At 45.4% G+C, this 17,967-nt stretch overlaps 2 protein-coding genes across 2 annotated transcripts in view; both read left to right on the top strand.

Annotated features, from left to right (window-relative positions):
• The first annotated feature begins 284 nt into the window (after window positions 1–284).
• IL1F10 (interleukin 1 family member 10) lies at window positions 285–8,271 on the top strand. The gene is made up of 5 exons (XM_054475754.2): window positions 285–352; window positions 5,117–5,176; window positions 6,739–6,824; window positions 7,133–7,260; window positions 7,562–8,271. Exons 2-5 carry the CDS (start codon window positions 5,145–5,147, stop codon window positions 7,772–7,774), a joined length of 459 nt encoding a protein of 152 aa, XP_054331729.1. The 5' UTR covers window positions 285–352; window positions 5,117–5,144; the 3' UTR covers window positions 7,775–8,271.
• A 2,240-nt stretch (window positions 8,272–10,511) lies between these two features.
• IL1RN (interleukin 1 receptor antagonist) overlaps window positions 10,512–17,967 on the top strand; it is a 54,190-nt gene continuing 46,734 nt past the window's right edge. Inside the window, exon 1 of the mRNA XM_063648565.1 lies at window positions 10,512–10,529. The gene's annotated coding sequence lies outside the window, so the exon portion shown is untranslated. The remainder of the gene's footprint in view (window positions 10,530–17,967) is intronic.

The following is a 17,967-nucleotide window of genomic DNA, read 5'->3' on the forward strand; positions in this document are numbered from 1 at the left end:
CAAAGATGTCTGACCCCAGCACTGTTTATCTGGCTGCAAACCCACTAATAACATAGTCAATGACAGTAGGTACAGAGCAGGGGCCCCATACCTTGTTTCTGCCAAGGCTTTATGGATGACTCTCTCCCCCTTCAACAAATGCTCATTAATGTTCCCACCGTCTTATTATTCATGCTGTACAAAAGACATTGTGAAATGCCCAGGCTCTTCTTCCTTCATGCCCTGCAGCCAATTATAGAGATTGGTGCAGGCCTGACCCACCCTTACCAGGTGGTATAAACACAGTGCAATGCCCTGGAGAAATCAGTTGGAGTCTTCAGGGATCAGGGTTCCAGGCACTCAGGATCTGCAGGTCAGTGATGGACAGGCAATATTCTCTCTCTCTTTTCTTTCTTTTCTACTCTCTCCTGTCAATATCTCTGATATGCCCTCTGTCCCTTCACTCCTCCTGGCAAGCTGTCTAGGTAACAAGGTATTCCCCTCATAGAACATGGTGGGACATCAAAAACATTTAGGAGCACATAAAGAGATTTGAGGAGAAGGAATAGGTTAAGCCAAATCAAGATTTTTGAACTACTTAGAACAACTGACTTTAGAAAGTAATCTCAAAAGAAACCATCTGGGCCAGTGGTATTCAAACTGTGTTTGGTGGAAGCTTCAGAGTTGTGTGTGTGTGTGTGTGTGCTCCTTGGGAGCTCCTCAGTGTCTTCTTTGTAGCCAAGAGAAATATTAGCAGGGTTCCAAAGTCTTCATTGCTTCCTGTGTCAGCAAAGCAGTTGCCCTTTATCCTTTTTACAATCATTAGAATTCTGCATAAAATTTTATTGTGAAACTTAAAACAGTTTTGAAAGATACCTTACTCAGTCTTTCCATCCAATGATGATAAGTTGAAGGCCCAGGAATAAAAGGTGGCAAAATAAATTGGTAGCAGAGCTAGGTCTAGGACTCAGCCTTTCTATTCAAAGTCTGCTCTGTGTGTTTCTGTGTCCTGGCCATAAGGACCAGGGTAGTTCAATTAGGGTGGTTGGAGAGAGCTTCAAGTGAGCTGTAAGCCATGCTTCATGACTTCACGATCTTATTAACTTTTATAAGGGAAACAAATATCTTTATGTACAACAATAAATAATACAGTGAAATTTAATAGGAGTTCAGAGTAGAGTTACAATAGTAAGGGAAAGATTCATTAAACTCTGAGTCATGGAATTATAAATAGTTTGGCCTAGAAAGAAACTTCATAACCACATAATTGAATCAAATGAATTTGGCCTAGAAAGAACCTTCATAACCACATAATTGAATCAAATGAATTTGGCCTAGAAAGAACCTTCATAACCACATAATCTGATCCCATGAATGTATAGTGCTGAAACTGAGGGTTCGAGGTTAAAAGACATAACCCTGTATGTCTAAGCTGTAACTCTACACTGGTAATTAATTTGATAGAACTGGGTACTGAACCCATCTATACTGATACTATCTCCAGTAATCTTAATATTAAAAGATCTGAATGGATAACAATGAGAAGGGATGACTTTTGAGGCAGGGAGAACAATGGGACACCTGTGAGTATGTCCACTGAGAAGATAAGAAAGGAATTATGTTGCCAGGAGGTGTGGTTTAGTGTCCATGAAGAAGTGAGACGCTATCACACAAGAAAATCAGTGCCAGATGGTGGCAAAACAGTCAGTCACTGTAGATTCTAGAGCTGGGCAAGGATGTGGTGAAAAAAATCTGTAGAACGTGGGTCCAGATTCCTCACATAGGTTGGAATGAATGAAAGGCAGAAAAACCGGGAATACAAGTACATTAGTAATGGCAGTTAAGAACACAAAGTTATATTTTAAAGAAATAACCTGTAGGGACTGGATAAGTTAGACACTGAGTCAGGAGAAGTAGGAGATATTGTCAATGAGTCTCAGGTTTTGAATATCACTGGTGAGAGGAATATTACGACAGTGAGAGAAATGAAATTGGGAGGAATGTGTGGGCTGGGAGGAGAAGATAATTAACTTAACCTTAAATATATTTGGCTGGATATCAGCAGGATGTCCAAAGTGGGCTGTCCTGTAGGGTGCAGGAGGTAAAGTGGGATGTGCAGTCTACATTTGGGAGCCATTAGCCCAAGATGATCATTGCAGCTGTAGAAGTCAATGAATTGCAGCTTAATATGATGTGAAATAGAAGTGCTTAGGACCTTGTTAGCCTTAGGGGCAGCCCCAGAAGGAGGTGAAATCTGCAGTGGGAGAAAGAGGTGTGAAGGGAGTCATTCGGTGTCAAGGGTTCCAAGGAGGCAATGACCAAATATCAAAGGAATCAAAAGAATCTTTGGATCTGGCTCCACAGAAGTTAATATTGGTCTTGGACAGAACATCCCACATAGATACTATGCGGGAGAATGATGAAGGATAGGACAGGGTGCTGTGCAAAAGAACATGGGGAAAGCCCAAGTTTAGCTGATGGTGGTGTTTGAGCCAGGACAGGTGAATTGCGGAAGTCTGAGAGCCAGATGCCATGTCCAGGGAGAAATGAGAGGAAGAAAAGAGGGATATAGACTGAAGTTCAGTGAAAAGTCATTTGGGGACAATAGGGAGGGGGAGCTTTGGGGGTGAGGCATGTGGCACACTAGGAGGGGCTTGGCACACAGCGGAGGCTCAGCACCAAGACCCAGGCTGTCTGATGGACCAGACGCTAGCTTCCTACTCTTACTCACTTCATCACAATCTATCAGAACCCAGGCAGAGGGAGCCGAATAGGGGAGCCTTTGGGAAAGACACTGTACATTTTGGCTGTGCCAGAATGGGAGGTTTCTAGGGCCCATGGGATCCAGCTGGACTGGACCAGCATTGAATTTCTTCCAGCTCTTTGAGCTGACACTGACCCAGAGTGGGAGTCATCAGCTTGCTGTCTGCCTTCACACAGGGCCCTCCACTTTGTTGCCCCACCTAGATCTTGGCACAGCTACCACACTGCCCACTGTCCTGCTGCCACAACCAAAGAAGCCCCAGTGGTTTGGCCAAGGGGAGCCCATCATCAAGTGGGCTTGCACTGAGGCCATGATGCAGTTATCTGTACTGGGGGATTCTCTAGTCCTTTAGGACTCAAAGTACTGGCCAGGAGGAACCAGCAGCATTGACATCACCTGGTTGCATATTTGAAATGTACAGTCTCAGGCCCCATCCCAGGCCTGGAAAACCAGAATCTGTATTTTAATAAGACCTGCAGGTGGTTTATATATTTATTAATAAGTGCGAAGAATGAAAGTACACCAGTTCCCAAGCAGCCTGGCTGATTGCTGGAATCACTCCCAGTCCTACTGAATTAGAACCTTCGGCCCAGGAAATAGTAATTATACAGAGTCCCCCAGGTGATGCAGATGGGCAGGCACATTTAGGAGCCAATGACTTTAACTGAACACTTCATTTAAAAAATGTTGAAACTTACTTGATACTACAAAGGAAATTCATGTTCATTATAGAAAAATATTGATATGTTTAAAAAATTACTCATAAAGCCATAGGTAAGTGGTGCAACAACACGAGTAACATTTCTATGTATGTGTCTCTATGTGTGGATTTAAATAGAATTACAATGTACACTTGATTTATAATCTGCATTTTCACCTAATATATTTTGAAAAATTTTATGTCCTAAAACAGGCTTCTACAATATCATCTTTAACAAACACATACATCCTTATTTATTGAATTTTGCCATAATTTCTTAGCCAATTACCTATTACTGAAAATTTAGATTTTTTTCAACTTCTTGCTATTGTAAAAAATTATGCAGTGAACATTTTTGTAAGTAAACATTTGGGCAATCCATTATTTTTCCTAAGAGTAAGGGAAACACATGCAATCACAAAGTATACAGAATGCTTTAAGACTTTCATTCACAGCACCAACATACCTCCAGAATCTGCACTTGTCAGTCCCTATTATCCTTCACTCTAAGTCTTAAAGTCATACCCCAAGGCCTGGGGACAGAAAATGACTTGTCCAAAGTGACAGTGACAGACCCAGTACTAAAAGCCACCTTGGCTACAGCCGTTTCTGGAACTTGAGTGCTGAGGTGGTTGGAAGCCATATCCTCAGCACCCACCTGTTCCTTCTCACCTGCCTCCCCAAGGTCCCTCAGCATCACTTTATTCCTCCCTGAGCCCTATTACTTTCTTCCACCTGCCTTCTTCCTTTCTCTTCTCTCATTTTCTGCTTTCTTATATTTTTTCTTCTCTATTCCCTTCTTATTTGGTGAGAATCAGATCTACTTGGTAAACCTCAGCCCTAGTCATACTTGCATTACTTTCCTGAGCTAATTTCCAATTCCTGATTAGCTCTGGGTTTATTTCCATGTTAAATTCTGGACTGGCCTTTCCAATGGGTGGTCATTTTAGGGAAGAGCTCTAGGACAGGATAACCCATCGGGAAGGAGCAGAGTCATGTGAAGCTGTGTGGCCTGGCATTTGTACAGGACCACTATCTTCACTGTGCCATTTTCCATCTGGAACAGAATGGGGGAGTTTGGATGGGCTGTTTTCAGCAGTATTGGCCAAGCACTTCTAGTCGCTAGGAATGATGTTTTCCCACTCTCTGGGGGGACCCCACAAGCCTCACTGCTGCTGGAGACCCCTTCTAGTTGTGCTCTCTTCTTTCAGTCTGGGCTCTAGTTATCTAACCCTTGGCTAGTTATGGGGGTGGGGGTGTGGTGCCCTGTTGGCCAACAGGGCAGTGGGACTGGGTTTGAGCTGGGCTTATCCTCCAACTGTGAGGGAGGCTACAGCACACTCCACCCCACTCTCAGGGCTGGGAAGTGTTGTGGCTCAGCTATTTGGGGGAATCTGTTTTCCAGTTTCTCAGAACCAGCGCAAGCACACACATCCCAGGCTCACGTCCCTGGTGGCTGGGCTTGCTCCCGGATAGCCTCAGTCAGGGAGAGGCAGAGCTGCCTGGAGCCTGCTGGGATGGTGGAAGCCTTGGTGGATTCTGGCAGGCCAATTATAGATGAATGGCCTGGGGGACCCGTGCAGCCCATGGCTGAGTGGTTCTAAGCCCCAGCATGTCTGCCTCTGGCTTCACCCAGCCTCCTTTTCTAACTGCCCTTCTCTCCTCCCCGTCAGTGAGGACCAGACACCACTGACTGCAGGAATGTGTTCCCTCCCCATGGCAAGATACTACATGTAAGTTGTCCTGGCATGTCCCTGCTTTCCCAGCCAGGGGGTCAGGGTGGGAAGAGGAAAGGAATGCTGAGTCAGAGTATGAGGCTCCTTCCCACCTTAGAAATTGCAAGTGCCCCATAATTAAGCTTCATCATCACCACAGTAGCAACAGCTCTTTCATGAACGTCTGCAAGATGCCAGCCAATCTACTGCCTCATCTCTGTTCCAGAAAGTCTATAAGTGGAGTGTTATTAACCCCATTTTACAGATCTGGAAGCTGAGGCTCAAAGAGGGTAAATAACTTCCCCCACGTCACACAGCTACCAAAAGGCAGAGCCAGGAATCAGACTTCATGTCCTCTATGCTGCTCCATCCGTCTCTCTGAAATCTCAGAAAGTTTTGAATCTCAATGACAGCATCTTGATGGTGGTCCCCGTGGCCTTTACTCCCAGTGTGGGCTTCTAACACTTACTTACATTTCATCTCATTTGAGATTTGCATCCTTCCTTATCTTTTACTACTTTGTTGTCTGTGATTTTGTCATAAGCTCCTTTCAGGAAGGAGGTGAGGCATGAGAAAAATAAAAGACTACTCTGGGATGCATTTCCTCTGCTCCTCCCATGGACCCTGTAATGTCCAGGGCTGCGTCCTGGACAAGGTGGGTGGGGAGCAGTCCTGGTCTCAAGGAGGTGACAGCCTGGTTGGGAAGCAAGACACATACATAGGAAGCACATAAATGACAAAGCAGATGTCAGCACTTCAGGGCATCTAATCTGGGTTCTGGTCTCCAAATAGAATGCTGCTGGCATGTGAGTTGTCACATCTGCGTTATCAAGGTGGGAGGGGGAATGCCAGTTAGCAAGCCCAGGATCTTTCCGGAAGTTTATTTTTACTGTACAAGTGAACCTGCTTTAAACATGTACAGTCATTAGCTAAGGGTATTATCATTAACTGTTATTGAGATAGCAAAATCCCCTGGAGGTGGTGGAATTTGTCCAGAGGTTCTGCCCTAAAAGGTTAATGAGAGCTCTCCAGCTCTGACAGCAGCTGACAGGCATCTTTGAAACCAACTAGGTGACTGAGCTAATAACCTGCATGACTTTGAAGTCTTTGAAATATCTGAAAAGCAAATCACACTTCAGTATACACTCAATTAATCTCTGTACTAAAGAGAATAAACATTTATAAACAATTAGGGCAGGCCCAAAAAATTTAGGATAAGGTTCACTGTATCCCAAAGTCATCTGAGCCTCACTAAGAAATTTCTCAGGAAGCCAGGAACATTTTCTTTACCCCTCTGTCAGAGGCCATTGGCTCTCCATTCTCCTCTGAAGGCCTCCCCAAGCCATGAGAAGGCAGGAAGCACAGCCTCTGAAAAGCATGAACACAGGAGACCTTCCTTGTTTTAGGGCTGGCCTGGTCTTTACCTGCTCTTGGGAGTGATCATTCCCCTCTTACCACCTGTGAAGGAGAGAAAATCGCCCAAATGCTCAAGGTGGTGATTCAGAGCATGGAGGTGGAAGGGCTTGGGGGCCAGTGGTGCATAAAGGGAATGGGCCATCAGCACTGTCATACTGTTTCAGAATTAAATATGCAGACCAGAAGGCTCTATACACGAGAGATGGCCAGCTGCTGGTGGGAGATCCTGTTGCAGACAACTGCTGTGCAGGTGAGCTTCTGGGGCCTCCACCTCATGCTCCATCTGCCATAGGCCCTCCCTTCTCTTCTTCCCTTTCCTCCCCAGCAGAGGGTCAGCAGCTGCCCCCAGTGACAGTGAGAAGGGCCAAAGAGTAGCTGTGGCCTCTCCTAGTGAGGGGGTATGACTCCTGCAGAAGTCCTGGCTCATCCTCCAGTCTGCATGCAGGGCCAGGCCAGGTGTGCCCATGCCCAGTTCCTTCCTACCTGAGTCTTTACCTGCCAAGAGCCTGCGACATGGGGTTCCTTTGTCCCTTGACTTTTCTCTCTTTTCCCTCCTAGAGAAGATCTGCATACTTCCTAACAGAGGCTTGTACCGCACCAAGGTCCCCATTTTCCTGCGGCTCCAGGGAGGGAGCCGCTGCCTGGCATGTGTGGAGACAGAAGAGGGGCCTTCCCTACAGCTGGAGGTGAGAGGCCTCTCCCCATTCTAGGGGATACTGCAGACCTGGCCTGACCCCTGGGATGCTCTGGCATCTTTGTGCCTATCTGTGGATTCCCAGCCAGGTCCACATGTCCTACTCCCTCAGGTTTCCACCATCTCCCTCTGCACCTAGCACCAAGACCCTTGCCCTCTAGAATCTGCAGAAGGCAGTCCCTTGGGTAAAAAACAGCCCTGTCAGGTCCTTTTTTGGCCAAGCCCCAGAGGCCTCCAGGGCTAACACCTCCATCAGCACTCTCATTCTGCAGCCATCCACCTTGCCCCCACAGGATGTGAACATTGAGGAACTGTACAAAGGTGGTGAAGAGGCCACACGCTTCACCTTCTTCCAGAGCAGCTCAGGCTCCGCCTTCAGGCTTGAGGCTGCTGCCTGGCCTGGCTGGTTCCTGTGTGGCCCAGCAGAGCCCCAGCAGCCAGTACAGCTCACCAAGGAGAGTGAGCCCTCGGCCCGTACTGAGTTTTACTTTGAACAGAGCTGGTAGGGAGACAGGAAGCTGCGTTTCAGCCTTGTGCCCCCAAACCAAGCTCATCCTGCTCAGGGTCTATGGTAGGCAGAATAATGTCCCCCGAAATATGTCCACATCCTAATCCCAAGATCTGTGCATATGTTACCATACATGGCCAAAGGGGTTTTGCAAATGTGATTATGTTAAGGATCTTGAAATGAGGAGACAATCCTGGGTTATCTTTGTGGGCTCAGTATAATCACAAGGGTCCTTGTGAGAACGAGGCAGGAAGGGAGAGTCAGAGAGAGACTGGAAGATACCATGCTTCTAATTTTGAAGATGGAGTCAGGGGCCTTGAGCCAACAAATGCAGGGGTTTTTAGAAGGTGGAAAAGCCAAGGGAACAGATTCTCCTCTAGAGCCTCTAGAAGGAACACAGCTCTGTTGACATGTGGATTTCAGCTCAGTGACACCCATTTCAGACTTCTGACCTCCACAACTATAAAATAATAAACTTGTGTTATTGTAAACCTCTAAGTTTGTGGTAACTTGTTATAGCAGCCATAGAAAACTACTACAGAGCCTCATTTGATCCTGTATCCAGTGTTTGATGCAAGAGACTTGGTGAGTTCTTAGAAGGCTACCTGCAGCTTCTCCTCCAGTCCATCTGCTATGGAGCCTCTAGAAACAACCAAGAAGCCCCAGGTAGAACTCAGTGTCCTCTGTGCAGGTACAAAGCCCTGGGCTGCTTCCAACTTAAATTCTAGCTCAAATCTTGTGATTTTCTACCAGATACTTCACAGTGAATCCACAATTCCATGGTTGACTGTTGGTACAGTCCACTATCTGCCAGGTGCCTTGAGTGTGCAAAGCAAGAAGTAGCAAAGGCCAGGCAATGTGTGTGTCCTGGATGTGTTGAGTTTAAGGTTACAGTGGAGTCTCTAAGTTGAGGTGATTTGATATAGCTGGGAGTACAGGGCTGGAATTCAGCTGAGAGTTTGCAATTGGAATTCATACTCATCCTCAGAGCTCAAACGCTTCTCTGTTTCATGGAAAATATTTGACCAGGCTCAAGCTAGAGCAGACAGCCCATGGTATCAGGACTCAGAGAAGGCATAGGCTGTTGGCACTCTCCCTCTGTTGTATGACTACTCAACATTCACCTAGCATGTTCTGAGTTCGAACCATGGGGCAGCAATTTTAAGAACGTTCTCTTGTCACCCTCAGAATGACTCTTCAAGGCAAGCATTTTCACCTCCATTTGACAGATGAGGAAACTGGACTAAGAGAAGTGAAATAACTTGCTGAAGTTAATACAGGCTATCCGTGTTGGAGCTCAATATAAAACTTGGTGCAGCTGACCTCAATGCCATTTTGCAAATTTTTATTCCACTTAAGGAGCTGAGGATAGAATGGTGAATAAAACCAAACTTCCTTGTGGCTGATAATTGAAAGGGAGAAACACTAAACAAGCAAATAAACAAACAAGAAAACAGAAAGGGCACTTTTCATGATTAGAAGGTGAGGGTAGCAGGTATTCAATGGAAATGTTAGATGAGGGGTCAGGGGAGGTTTTTGTTGTTGTTTTTTACTTTTTTGAAGAGGTAACATTTGCACTGAGGTTATGGACAGGAAGGAACTGTGACTAGAAATAATCAAGGCAAAAGAGTAGCAAATGTGTTGGCCCTGAGACAGAAAGGCGCTGGTATGTTCAAGTAACAGTAGAAGGCTGGGGTGGGGGCTGGATCCTGGAGAGCAAGGGAGGAGTAGGCAGTGAGCAAGACCAGCAGGGTTGGGTCATGTGTGGCCTTGAAGGCAAAGTACAGGCTTCTAAGTATTAAGTGTGAAGGGAGCTACACGATAGGCTCTGATAATGTTTAGGTTCTTTCTCTCAGCTGCTTCTCCACAGCCTGTATGTGCCCCGGGAACTTGATCACCTGGTTAGCCCATTGTAACTATGTGTTTACATGGTGGGACTCAATTTTATGTTAGCCGCGGCCAGAACAGCTGCTGGTAAATGCAGAAGAGGCTGAGTAAATGCAAAATCTTAAACAAGTTAATGGATAATCACACTTGATTCCTATTCCTCCTCCTCCTCCTCCTCCTCCTCCTCTTCTTCTTCTTCTTCTTCTTCTTCCTATTCCTCTTCCTCTTCTTCCTCTTCTCCTCCTCCTCCTCTTCCTCCTCTTCTTCTTCCTCCTCCTCCTCCTTCTTCTCCTTCTCCTTCTCCTCCTCCTCCTCCTCCTCCTCCTCAGGACAGGGTCTTGCTCTATCACCCAGGCTGGAGTACAGTGGTGCAATCATGACTCACTGCAGCCTTGACCTCCTGGACTCAAGCCGTTCTCTGCCTCAGCCTCTTGAGTAGCTGGGACCACAGGCATGCATCACCATGCCCAGCTAAGTTTTTTAAATTTTTTGTAGAGACAGGCTCTCATCATGTTGCCCAGGCTGGTCTTGAACTCCTGGGCTCAGGTGATCTTCCCACCTCAGCCACCCAAAGTGTTGGGATTACAGGTGTGAGCCGCTACATCTGACCAATCACTTGGTTCTTATTGGACATTCATGATACTGTGTGAGAAGAGCTATGGTACCAGGTAGAGACGCCATTGTAGCCTAGAGGTGGAGCTGGCAGGGAGGGCTGGGCAGGGCTTCACAGAAGAAAGAGCATATAATCTGGGCCTCAGAGAAAAAGCAGATGTTTTCCAGGCAGAGAATGTGGGGATGGGCATCCCAGGCAGAAAAAGCTGCTCAGGAAGGTGTGATGATGGAGAAGAGCTCCCAGCACATCTGAGGTGAGTCATCAATGTGGCTGGGACCCAGGGCTTGGACTGAGGAGTTGCTGCAAATTCAGATGAGAAGATGGGTGGCTCCTGATTGCTAATGCCTTGCAAAGGAGTTTTTATCTGGGAGGCCCCAAGGAATCATCCAGGTATTTCAGGCAGGACCCAGATTTTAATCCTGGGCCCCTCAGATCAACACTGGGCCAACACAGATGCTACTGGGTCCTCAGCTCTTCTCAGCCACCCCCTCCCTCCCCTTCTCCCTCCCTGACTTCTGTTTAGCACCGCCCCGGGGTCAGCTTCCATGCTGTGATTTCACAGTCAGCCTGACTCCTGCTTCATCTTCCCTGACCAGTTCATCTCCTTCATGCATGTGTTGAAAGACAAACTTTGGCATATTAAAATTTTAAGGAGTTTATTTGAGCAGAGAGTGATTCATGAATCACAAGGTGCCAAATTGCAAGTGATTCAGGGCTCCACCCAGGGGGTACCGGAAAAATTTTATAAGTTGTTCAGGAAGCAAAAGGAAGAAAAAAAATCATTGGTTAAGTGGAAAATCTTTAGTTGCAGGTTAGTCAGCGGTTCCTGATTGGCTAAGCTTAAGTTTCATTTTCTTAGTCAATGACCATTCACTCTGGGTTGGGTTTTAGTTTACTTAGGCAGGAACCCAACACGCTGGAGTCATCTCAGCCTAATACCTTCCCAATTAATTATTTTAACACACGGTAACTCATTTCTGCTGGCCCTTCCCTTGTGAACTGTGCCCATGGACCACCCAGGCAAATGCAGGCCTCCTCCTACTTACTAGTGGTGCTGTTCCAAGTTGAATCATGTTCTCTATATAACTAAAAAAAATTTTCAGCATGTAAAATATGCCAATTCTGTATCAGTGCACAGAAGAGGAAGAGGACATAAAGACTTAGAAGACACGTCTCTATGACTGAAGGACACATAGTGCAGATGGGAAAACCAGACCTTGTGAATAAAAGCTCATATTTATTGACTGCAAGACACTCCAAATAGCACTTGGAATCAAATTCTGCATGACTGTGGTAGAAATAGTGACGGGACTTTCTGGCACTAGGGATTTAAAAGTAAGGAATGGAGGCAACTTCTGACAGGTGCAGTTCAGAGATGACAAGAGTATTCTCCCACGCCCCAAGGCTCATCCCTTAAATTCCTTCTCCTCCCTGGAAACCACACCAAAGTCTTCACTCCAAAACCTAACCAGGCTAGAGGGTTATTATTATGTGAATTCTAGGGAGAGGTACACTTTAGGTCTTATCCACTATTTACATCTCAGAATGAACTGGTAGGTCCAGAGAGAGAGTAAACAGGCAATTAAACACAGTGTGGCCAGCTTTCGGTCAGGTAGCACCAGGAGCAGGGTGGGTGGGGAGGGTGAATGTGTGTCTGTATGTGCATGATGTGTCCATGTATGTGTATGTGTGTGCATACGTGCTTACAAGAGACTCCAGATGTAGGCAGCAGTTGAGTCACAGAGGGCCTAGTCTTTGTTCCAGGAAGCTATGGAACAACTTCACACAAGAGGGCGATGAATCCAGGGTCTCCTATAACCTGTATGTCCTAAGTCATTCCACCAGGATTCAAAATCCAGTCACTCTTCCCTTTGACCCAAATTTTCATCTCGCAATCCTAGGCCCACATCTCACATCACAATAGCCCCTACAAATACCTGCTCAAAACATTGTACAGAAAACTCCACAGGACACACAACGCATGTCTGTTCTAGGGAAATCTAAACTCAGATTTAGGGAGTAAACAGTAAAAGTGAAGAAAAATGAAGACAACTTTAATGGATACTAACTTTTCCTTGATATAATTCTCTAAAATATACAACTACTTAATAAATGAACTTGACAGAAACAAGTGTAATGAACATAAACAGTAAAGTTAACATCTTGGACTGAAGCACTGGCATTCGGGTTACCTGACTTTATTTCTGGTTGGATTTTCCATTTGCATAACTAAAAGGGTTCACCAGAATTCTACCAAAACAGAGTCTATCCCCAGAGCAGATTCCAATCTCCGCCCTCAAAGGCACAGACTCCACGCTATCTAGAGACGTGAACCCCCTGCCAATTTCTGAGGCTGGGAGCCTGCAGTGTGGCCTTTGGGCTAAAGATGGCGACAGAGATCAATGTTGGCACTGCCTTTTTGGGGCTAGGTTCTGAATGAGTTCTAACATTTAATTCTTCAAATACTTAGCAGCTACTGTGTGTCAGCCCTTGTGCCTCAAATCTCCACCTCACTTACAGTAGATGTATCCTTCCACGCAATGCGTGAAAGTAGAACTGGATCCTGTGATGACTTCAGGAAGTCCGGGTGCCCATTCTGTTGGGTAACAATTTTTGTTAGCTCCCCCTTGTCACGAGGGACACAGCCCCTGCTCTCTAGGATTTTAGAGCTTAGGAGGGAAGGTAGATATTAGACACATACTCACTTCGACGTTTTTTCCACCTATGTGAAGGAGCACCACACAAATGCTTGATCCCTTCTCCCCATGACAGAGACGTTGCTGTGAATCTGTCTCCTTTACACTCATTCCCTCCAATTCCCTTGGATGTCCTTGCCCAGGCTCTGGTCACAGAATTGGGTGACAAAGGATGCTGGGAGCCTTGAGTTCTAGCAGAGGCTCTTCCATACTGGAATATTTCTCATAGACATTTTCTGAAGGTCCACAGTCACAGGACCCATGATACAAAAAGTAGCACTGGTTATGTAAGTTTGTCTGCATAAAGGACAGCAGACGTAGGTATCAGCTAGTTATGCATTTTGTAGACTGGTTCCAGTGCACACATTCCAATGAGTGCTTGTAGGTTTATGTGAGAAAATGTGTTATTTTTGATACCTTCTTCCACATGCCTCTCCCTGTTCACACCCTCTGCTTCAGACACTGGTCTCCTCACGATTCTCCAAAGACACACTCCAGGCACGATGCTACTCCAGAGCTTCAGCAGTAGCCTTGTGTTTTGAACACTTGTTCCCCAATTACCTGCCTGGCTTGTTTCCTCAGTGAGGCCTACCCTGGTTACCCCCGTTAAAACTGCAATATGCACCCCCTCAAATCTCAGCACCCTTAGTTTACCTATGGTATTATCACATTCTAATACACTCTATAATTTATTTTTTATTTATTGTACTTTTTTTCCTTTATCCTCCACTAGAATGCAAGACCCACAGGGCAGAGGATTTTCTTTTTGCCTTGTTTGTGTATTACCAGCATGTACAAGCATTTATGATGTGTCAGACACTCAGCAACATTTGCTGAATGAAGAAAAGAACTCAAATAGGATTCCCAAAAGGGTCCTACTTAGAGGTCATGCTCTGTGGAGACTAGCACCAGGACCCCTGTCCAGATTTATTAGGAAAGATTGTGGCACTGGGTGGGAGGAGTGGGAAGAGGGTCTAGTCCCTAGAAGGAGGGCTGGTGAGGGGTGGACAGGATATCAGGGCTCCCAGTCAATGTCTGAATCACTTTGCATGGTGTCTCAGTTATCTATTGCTGAGTAACGAACCAACCTACAATGCAGTGATTTAAAACATCAATGATTCCTTGTTCCTTCTGATTCTGTGAGTTGACTAGGTGGTTCCTCTGCTGATCTTGCCAGGGCTCTGTTGCACTCAGCTGGAGGCTCAACTCAGCTGGAAAGTCCAAGATAGTCTCTCCCATGTCTGGCTGTTTGTGCTGGCTGTTGGTTGGGGGCCTTAGCTCTTCATGTGTCCGCCCATCCTCCAGTAAACTGGAATGACTTTCTTACATGGCTTAGTGGTGCTTCTCAAAAAGAGAAAGGTAGAAGCTGCAAATGCTCTTGAGGCCTAGGGTCCAAAACTCACATTTGTCAGGAAGGACTGTGGCAGTGGGTGGGAGTAGTGGAGAAAGGGTCTAGTCCGCAGAAGTGGAGCTGGTGAGGGTGGATGGGATACTGGGGCTCCCAGCCAATGTTGGAAGCACTTTGTCATATCCTGCCTCATGTTATTCACTCCTACCATAGCCTGTTGGTCTAAGCAAGTCCCAAGGCCAGCCCTGATTTATGGAGATATGGGTAGAGAAATGGATTCTTCCTCTCAAGGGGAAGATCTGCAAAGAATCTGTGCCCAAAGTCACTGTAAACAAATGGAAGAGGAGGAGGTAAAGCACAGGCTGACTGATTCCTGAATGTGCACTCCTGACCATCATGCTATGCTGCCTCCATGAGAAACTCTGACATGGCTGTGTAGCCAGCAATTCATTCATTCATTCTTTCATCAAATGTTACTGACCACCTGCAATGTTCAAGTGCAGAACTGGGCAGGGGGCATACAGAATTGAATGGGGTCCAAGATTTGATGCTCCTAAGTAAGATGAGAAAGCCAGCCTTACTCAAGCTCTCTCAAATCTTCTTCATCTTGCTCAGTGGTTTTAATGCTAACTAGGAACCCAAGGGAGAGGGTCAGCCCTTGGAAGGACTTCCAGAGGAAGGTGAAGCCCAGCTGGAGTCCCAGTCTGTGGCAAGTAAACTGGGAGAAGCAAAGAAAGGCTTAAGGCTTAGCTTCTGTGCCAGGGGCTAAGTGTAAGGTTTGACTTCCTAGCCTTCTCAGGTTCGCACACTACTCCTCATTCCTTCATGCCCTCCCAAGCCCTGAATTCAATGTTGAGCAACAGTGAGAGCTTAATCAATGGCTTTGAAAGATTCTTATGCAGGCTGAGAGGAATATCAACAAATGTTTTATCAGATATTCCCAAGAGTAGCCTGACCCAAATCCAAGATTATCTCCATGGCCTGCCCCTTTACATCAACTCAGAGGATGCTGCTGACATTATATATTTGCATGCTTACTATGTTAAAAATGTACTGTCAGGAAACCAGAGGCTCTCAAATTATCTTAACCACTTATATCAGGATCAGTTGAAATGCTAGTTAAAAATGAAGATTTCTAGGCCTCTACCCCTTACTGGCTCATACAAAATTGCAAAATTGTGGGGCTGAGCCTAGAAAGCTGAATTTCTAGGCAGCCTGTGGGTTATTCTTATGAAGAGTCTGAGGATCTCCAGCCTCTACGGAATGTCACTTCTTCCATGTCCATTTCTGCCACTGATGCTGAATAGACAGAATCCCTCCTTACTATCACCACCTGTAACATGTGCTTGTCACATGATTTAAAAATAAAGTCCCCTGTTGTAAGTCGCAAGTCAGACCCACAGAAGTTAGATTCCAATCAGGGAACGTGACGCTTGGTACGTTTATGTTCCTATGACGAAAAAGGGAATAACTAAAACAGGAAGTTGAAAATCAAACTTTGACTTTCCTATATGGAACCATGCGCCAAATTCTGACCCTCTCTGTCGCTCTCTGCTCGTGTGCGTTAGTCATAGGAGGTCATGGAAAATCATCTTCATTATGAGAGGTTGCTCATCAGTCATTACCCCCACACTCTGGTGGGGAGGCAAAGTAGGTGATCACGCATGCAAATTCAGGGAAGTTTGGCTCAGAGAGTTCACATCCCCTCCTAACACAAGAGAGAGAGACACCAAAGGTTTGGAATCCAGTAGGGGTGGGAGGTGCTTTGCCCAGGGCTGTCTAGTGTGGAGTTAGGAATATGTTTTTTGGGGGTGAGTGTTCAAGGTAGATGATGCTTCCTTCCCTGTTCTGGAGATTGGGTCCTCTTCCATAAGGTGTTGTCCTGTGGTACAGCTTTGTTATACCATATAAATGGTACCCTCTGGGCCTGGCCAATCACTTGACCAAAGGGATGGGAGCTCTTGCTCTGAAGAGATCCTGACAAGAGAATATAGGTGTGGCAGAGCCCATTCCTACTCCCTGCACACCCTACTGGCAGTAGGTAGACATTTACCCCTTTATCGGTGTTCTTATATGGCACCAGACTGTGAGCTCCTAAGGGGTAGGGGCCTTGGCATTTTTATTTCTAGATAGAGTCTTGCCTTACAAAAGGACAGAGATACAGTCTAAGAAATGTGTCATTAGGCGATTTTGTTGTGTGAATATCACAGAGTGTACTTACACAAACGTAGATGGTACAGCCTACTACACACCTAGACTATATGGTATAACCTCTTGCCCCTAGGCTATAAACCCATACAACATGTGACTGTACTGAATACTGCAGGCAATTGTAACATGATGGTAAGTATGTGTGTATTTAAACATATACAAGCATAGAAAAATATAGTAAAAATATGATATTATAATCTTACGGGGCCACCGTTGTGTAGACAGTTCATCATTGAGTGAAACTTCATTATGTAGCACATGATTATTCTCATAAATGAACATGAAATGATTGGGCCACCTTATATAGAAATGCAGGGTTTCCACTATGTAACTCTAGAGGGCACCACTCACATGTTGATATCATAGAATTGAATATTTACTATAACAATATTATGACAGTTGGCTATAAAGTGCCTTGTATTAAAAAAAAAAAGGCCAGCATTTCTAATAACTTTCTAACTGTTGGGAATAAAATCAGAATAAGCAGCCTATTGCTAATTCACTCCAAGGAGACACAAGTTGTTAAAGCAAAGAGCACAGCCAGATCAGGAAATCCATTAAGGTGAGCTACAAGCTGGGTCTTTATCAGGAGGGCAATATGGAGTCACCACGGATGATTTCAAGCAGCGGAGTGACATGATCAGATTGACCTTCTAAAATAGTTGCTTCTGGCTGCCGACTGGAGCATGGATTATTGGCACAGCCACTCAAGTGGTTTCCTGCAAGAATTGTTAGACACTAATCATCTCTCAATTCTTGCAGGAGATTTGAGAGAAGTTAATAGATTTAAGGCATCTTTGGGAGGTAGAGTTAGTAGATTTTGGTGGTTTATTGTAGGCAGAGTGAGAGAGTCATTGCGAAGGTTTCCTGTTTTGGTGTCCATTGGTAGATGTCTCTACTAATGAGTGGTGATTCTATTGATGGATGATGATTCTATTCACTGACATAAGCAATGCTGGAAAAGAAAATGGTAGTTTGGGGGCAGAGAGTGTGGAAATGATAAGCTCTGCTTTTGCCTATGTTGAATTTTGAGGTGTATGTGAGCATCCAGGTAGAAGATTTCAGTGGGCAGTTACATATGCAGACATGGAGTGCAGGAGAGAAATTTGGAATGGAGATATAAATTTCAGAGTTTTCAGCACAAAGAAGATGAACTTATGAGGTGAATGAAATGAAGAGAGAGGTTAGTTTAAGAGAGGAGATGGCCCACGAGAGAGAGATATTTGAGAGGCAGGCAGAAGATGAAAAGCCTTCAATGGAGGTTTAGAAGGAGAGACCTGAGGAGGCAGAACAAAAATCAGGAGAAGCGGAATCATGGAAGTCTATATAAGAGGGCTTTAGGGTGAGAGCCAACAGTGTCGGATGCTAACAGTAGATCAAGCCCAGAAAAGTTTGAAAAGTGTCCATTGGATCTAGGAGCTAAAAACTCCAGAGTG

This window comes from Pongo pygmaeus, chromosome 12 (genome assembly GCF_028885625.2).
Source record: "Pongo pygmaeus isolate AG05252 chromosome 12, NHGRI_mPonPyg2-v2.0_pri, whole genome shotgun sequence".
NCBI lineage: Eukaryota > Metazoa > Chordata > Mammalia > Primates > Hominidae > Pongo > Pongo pygmaeus.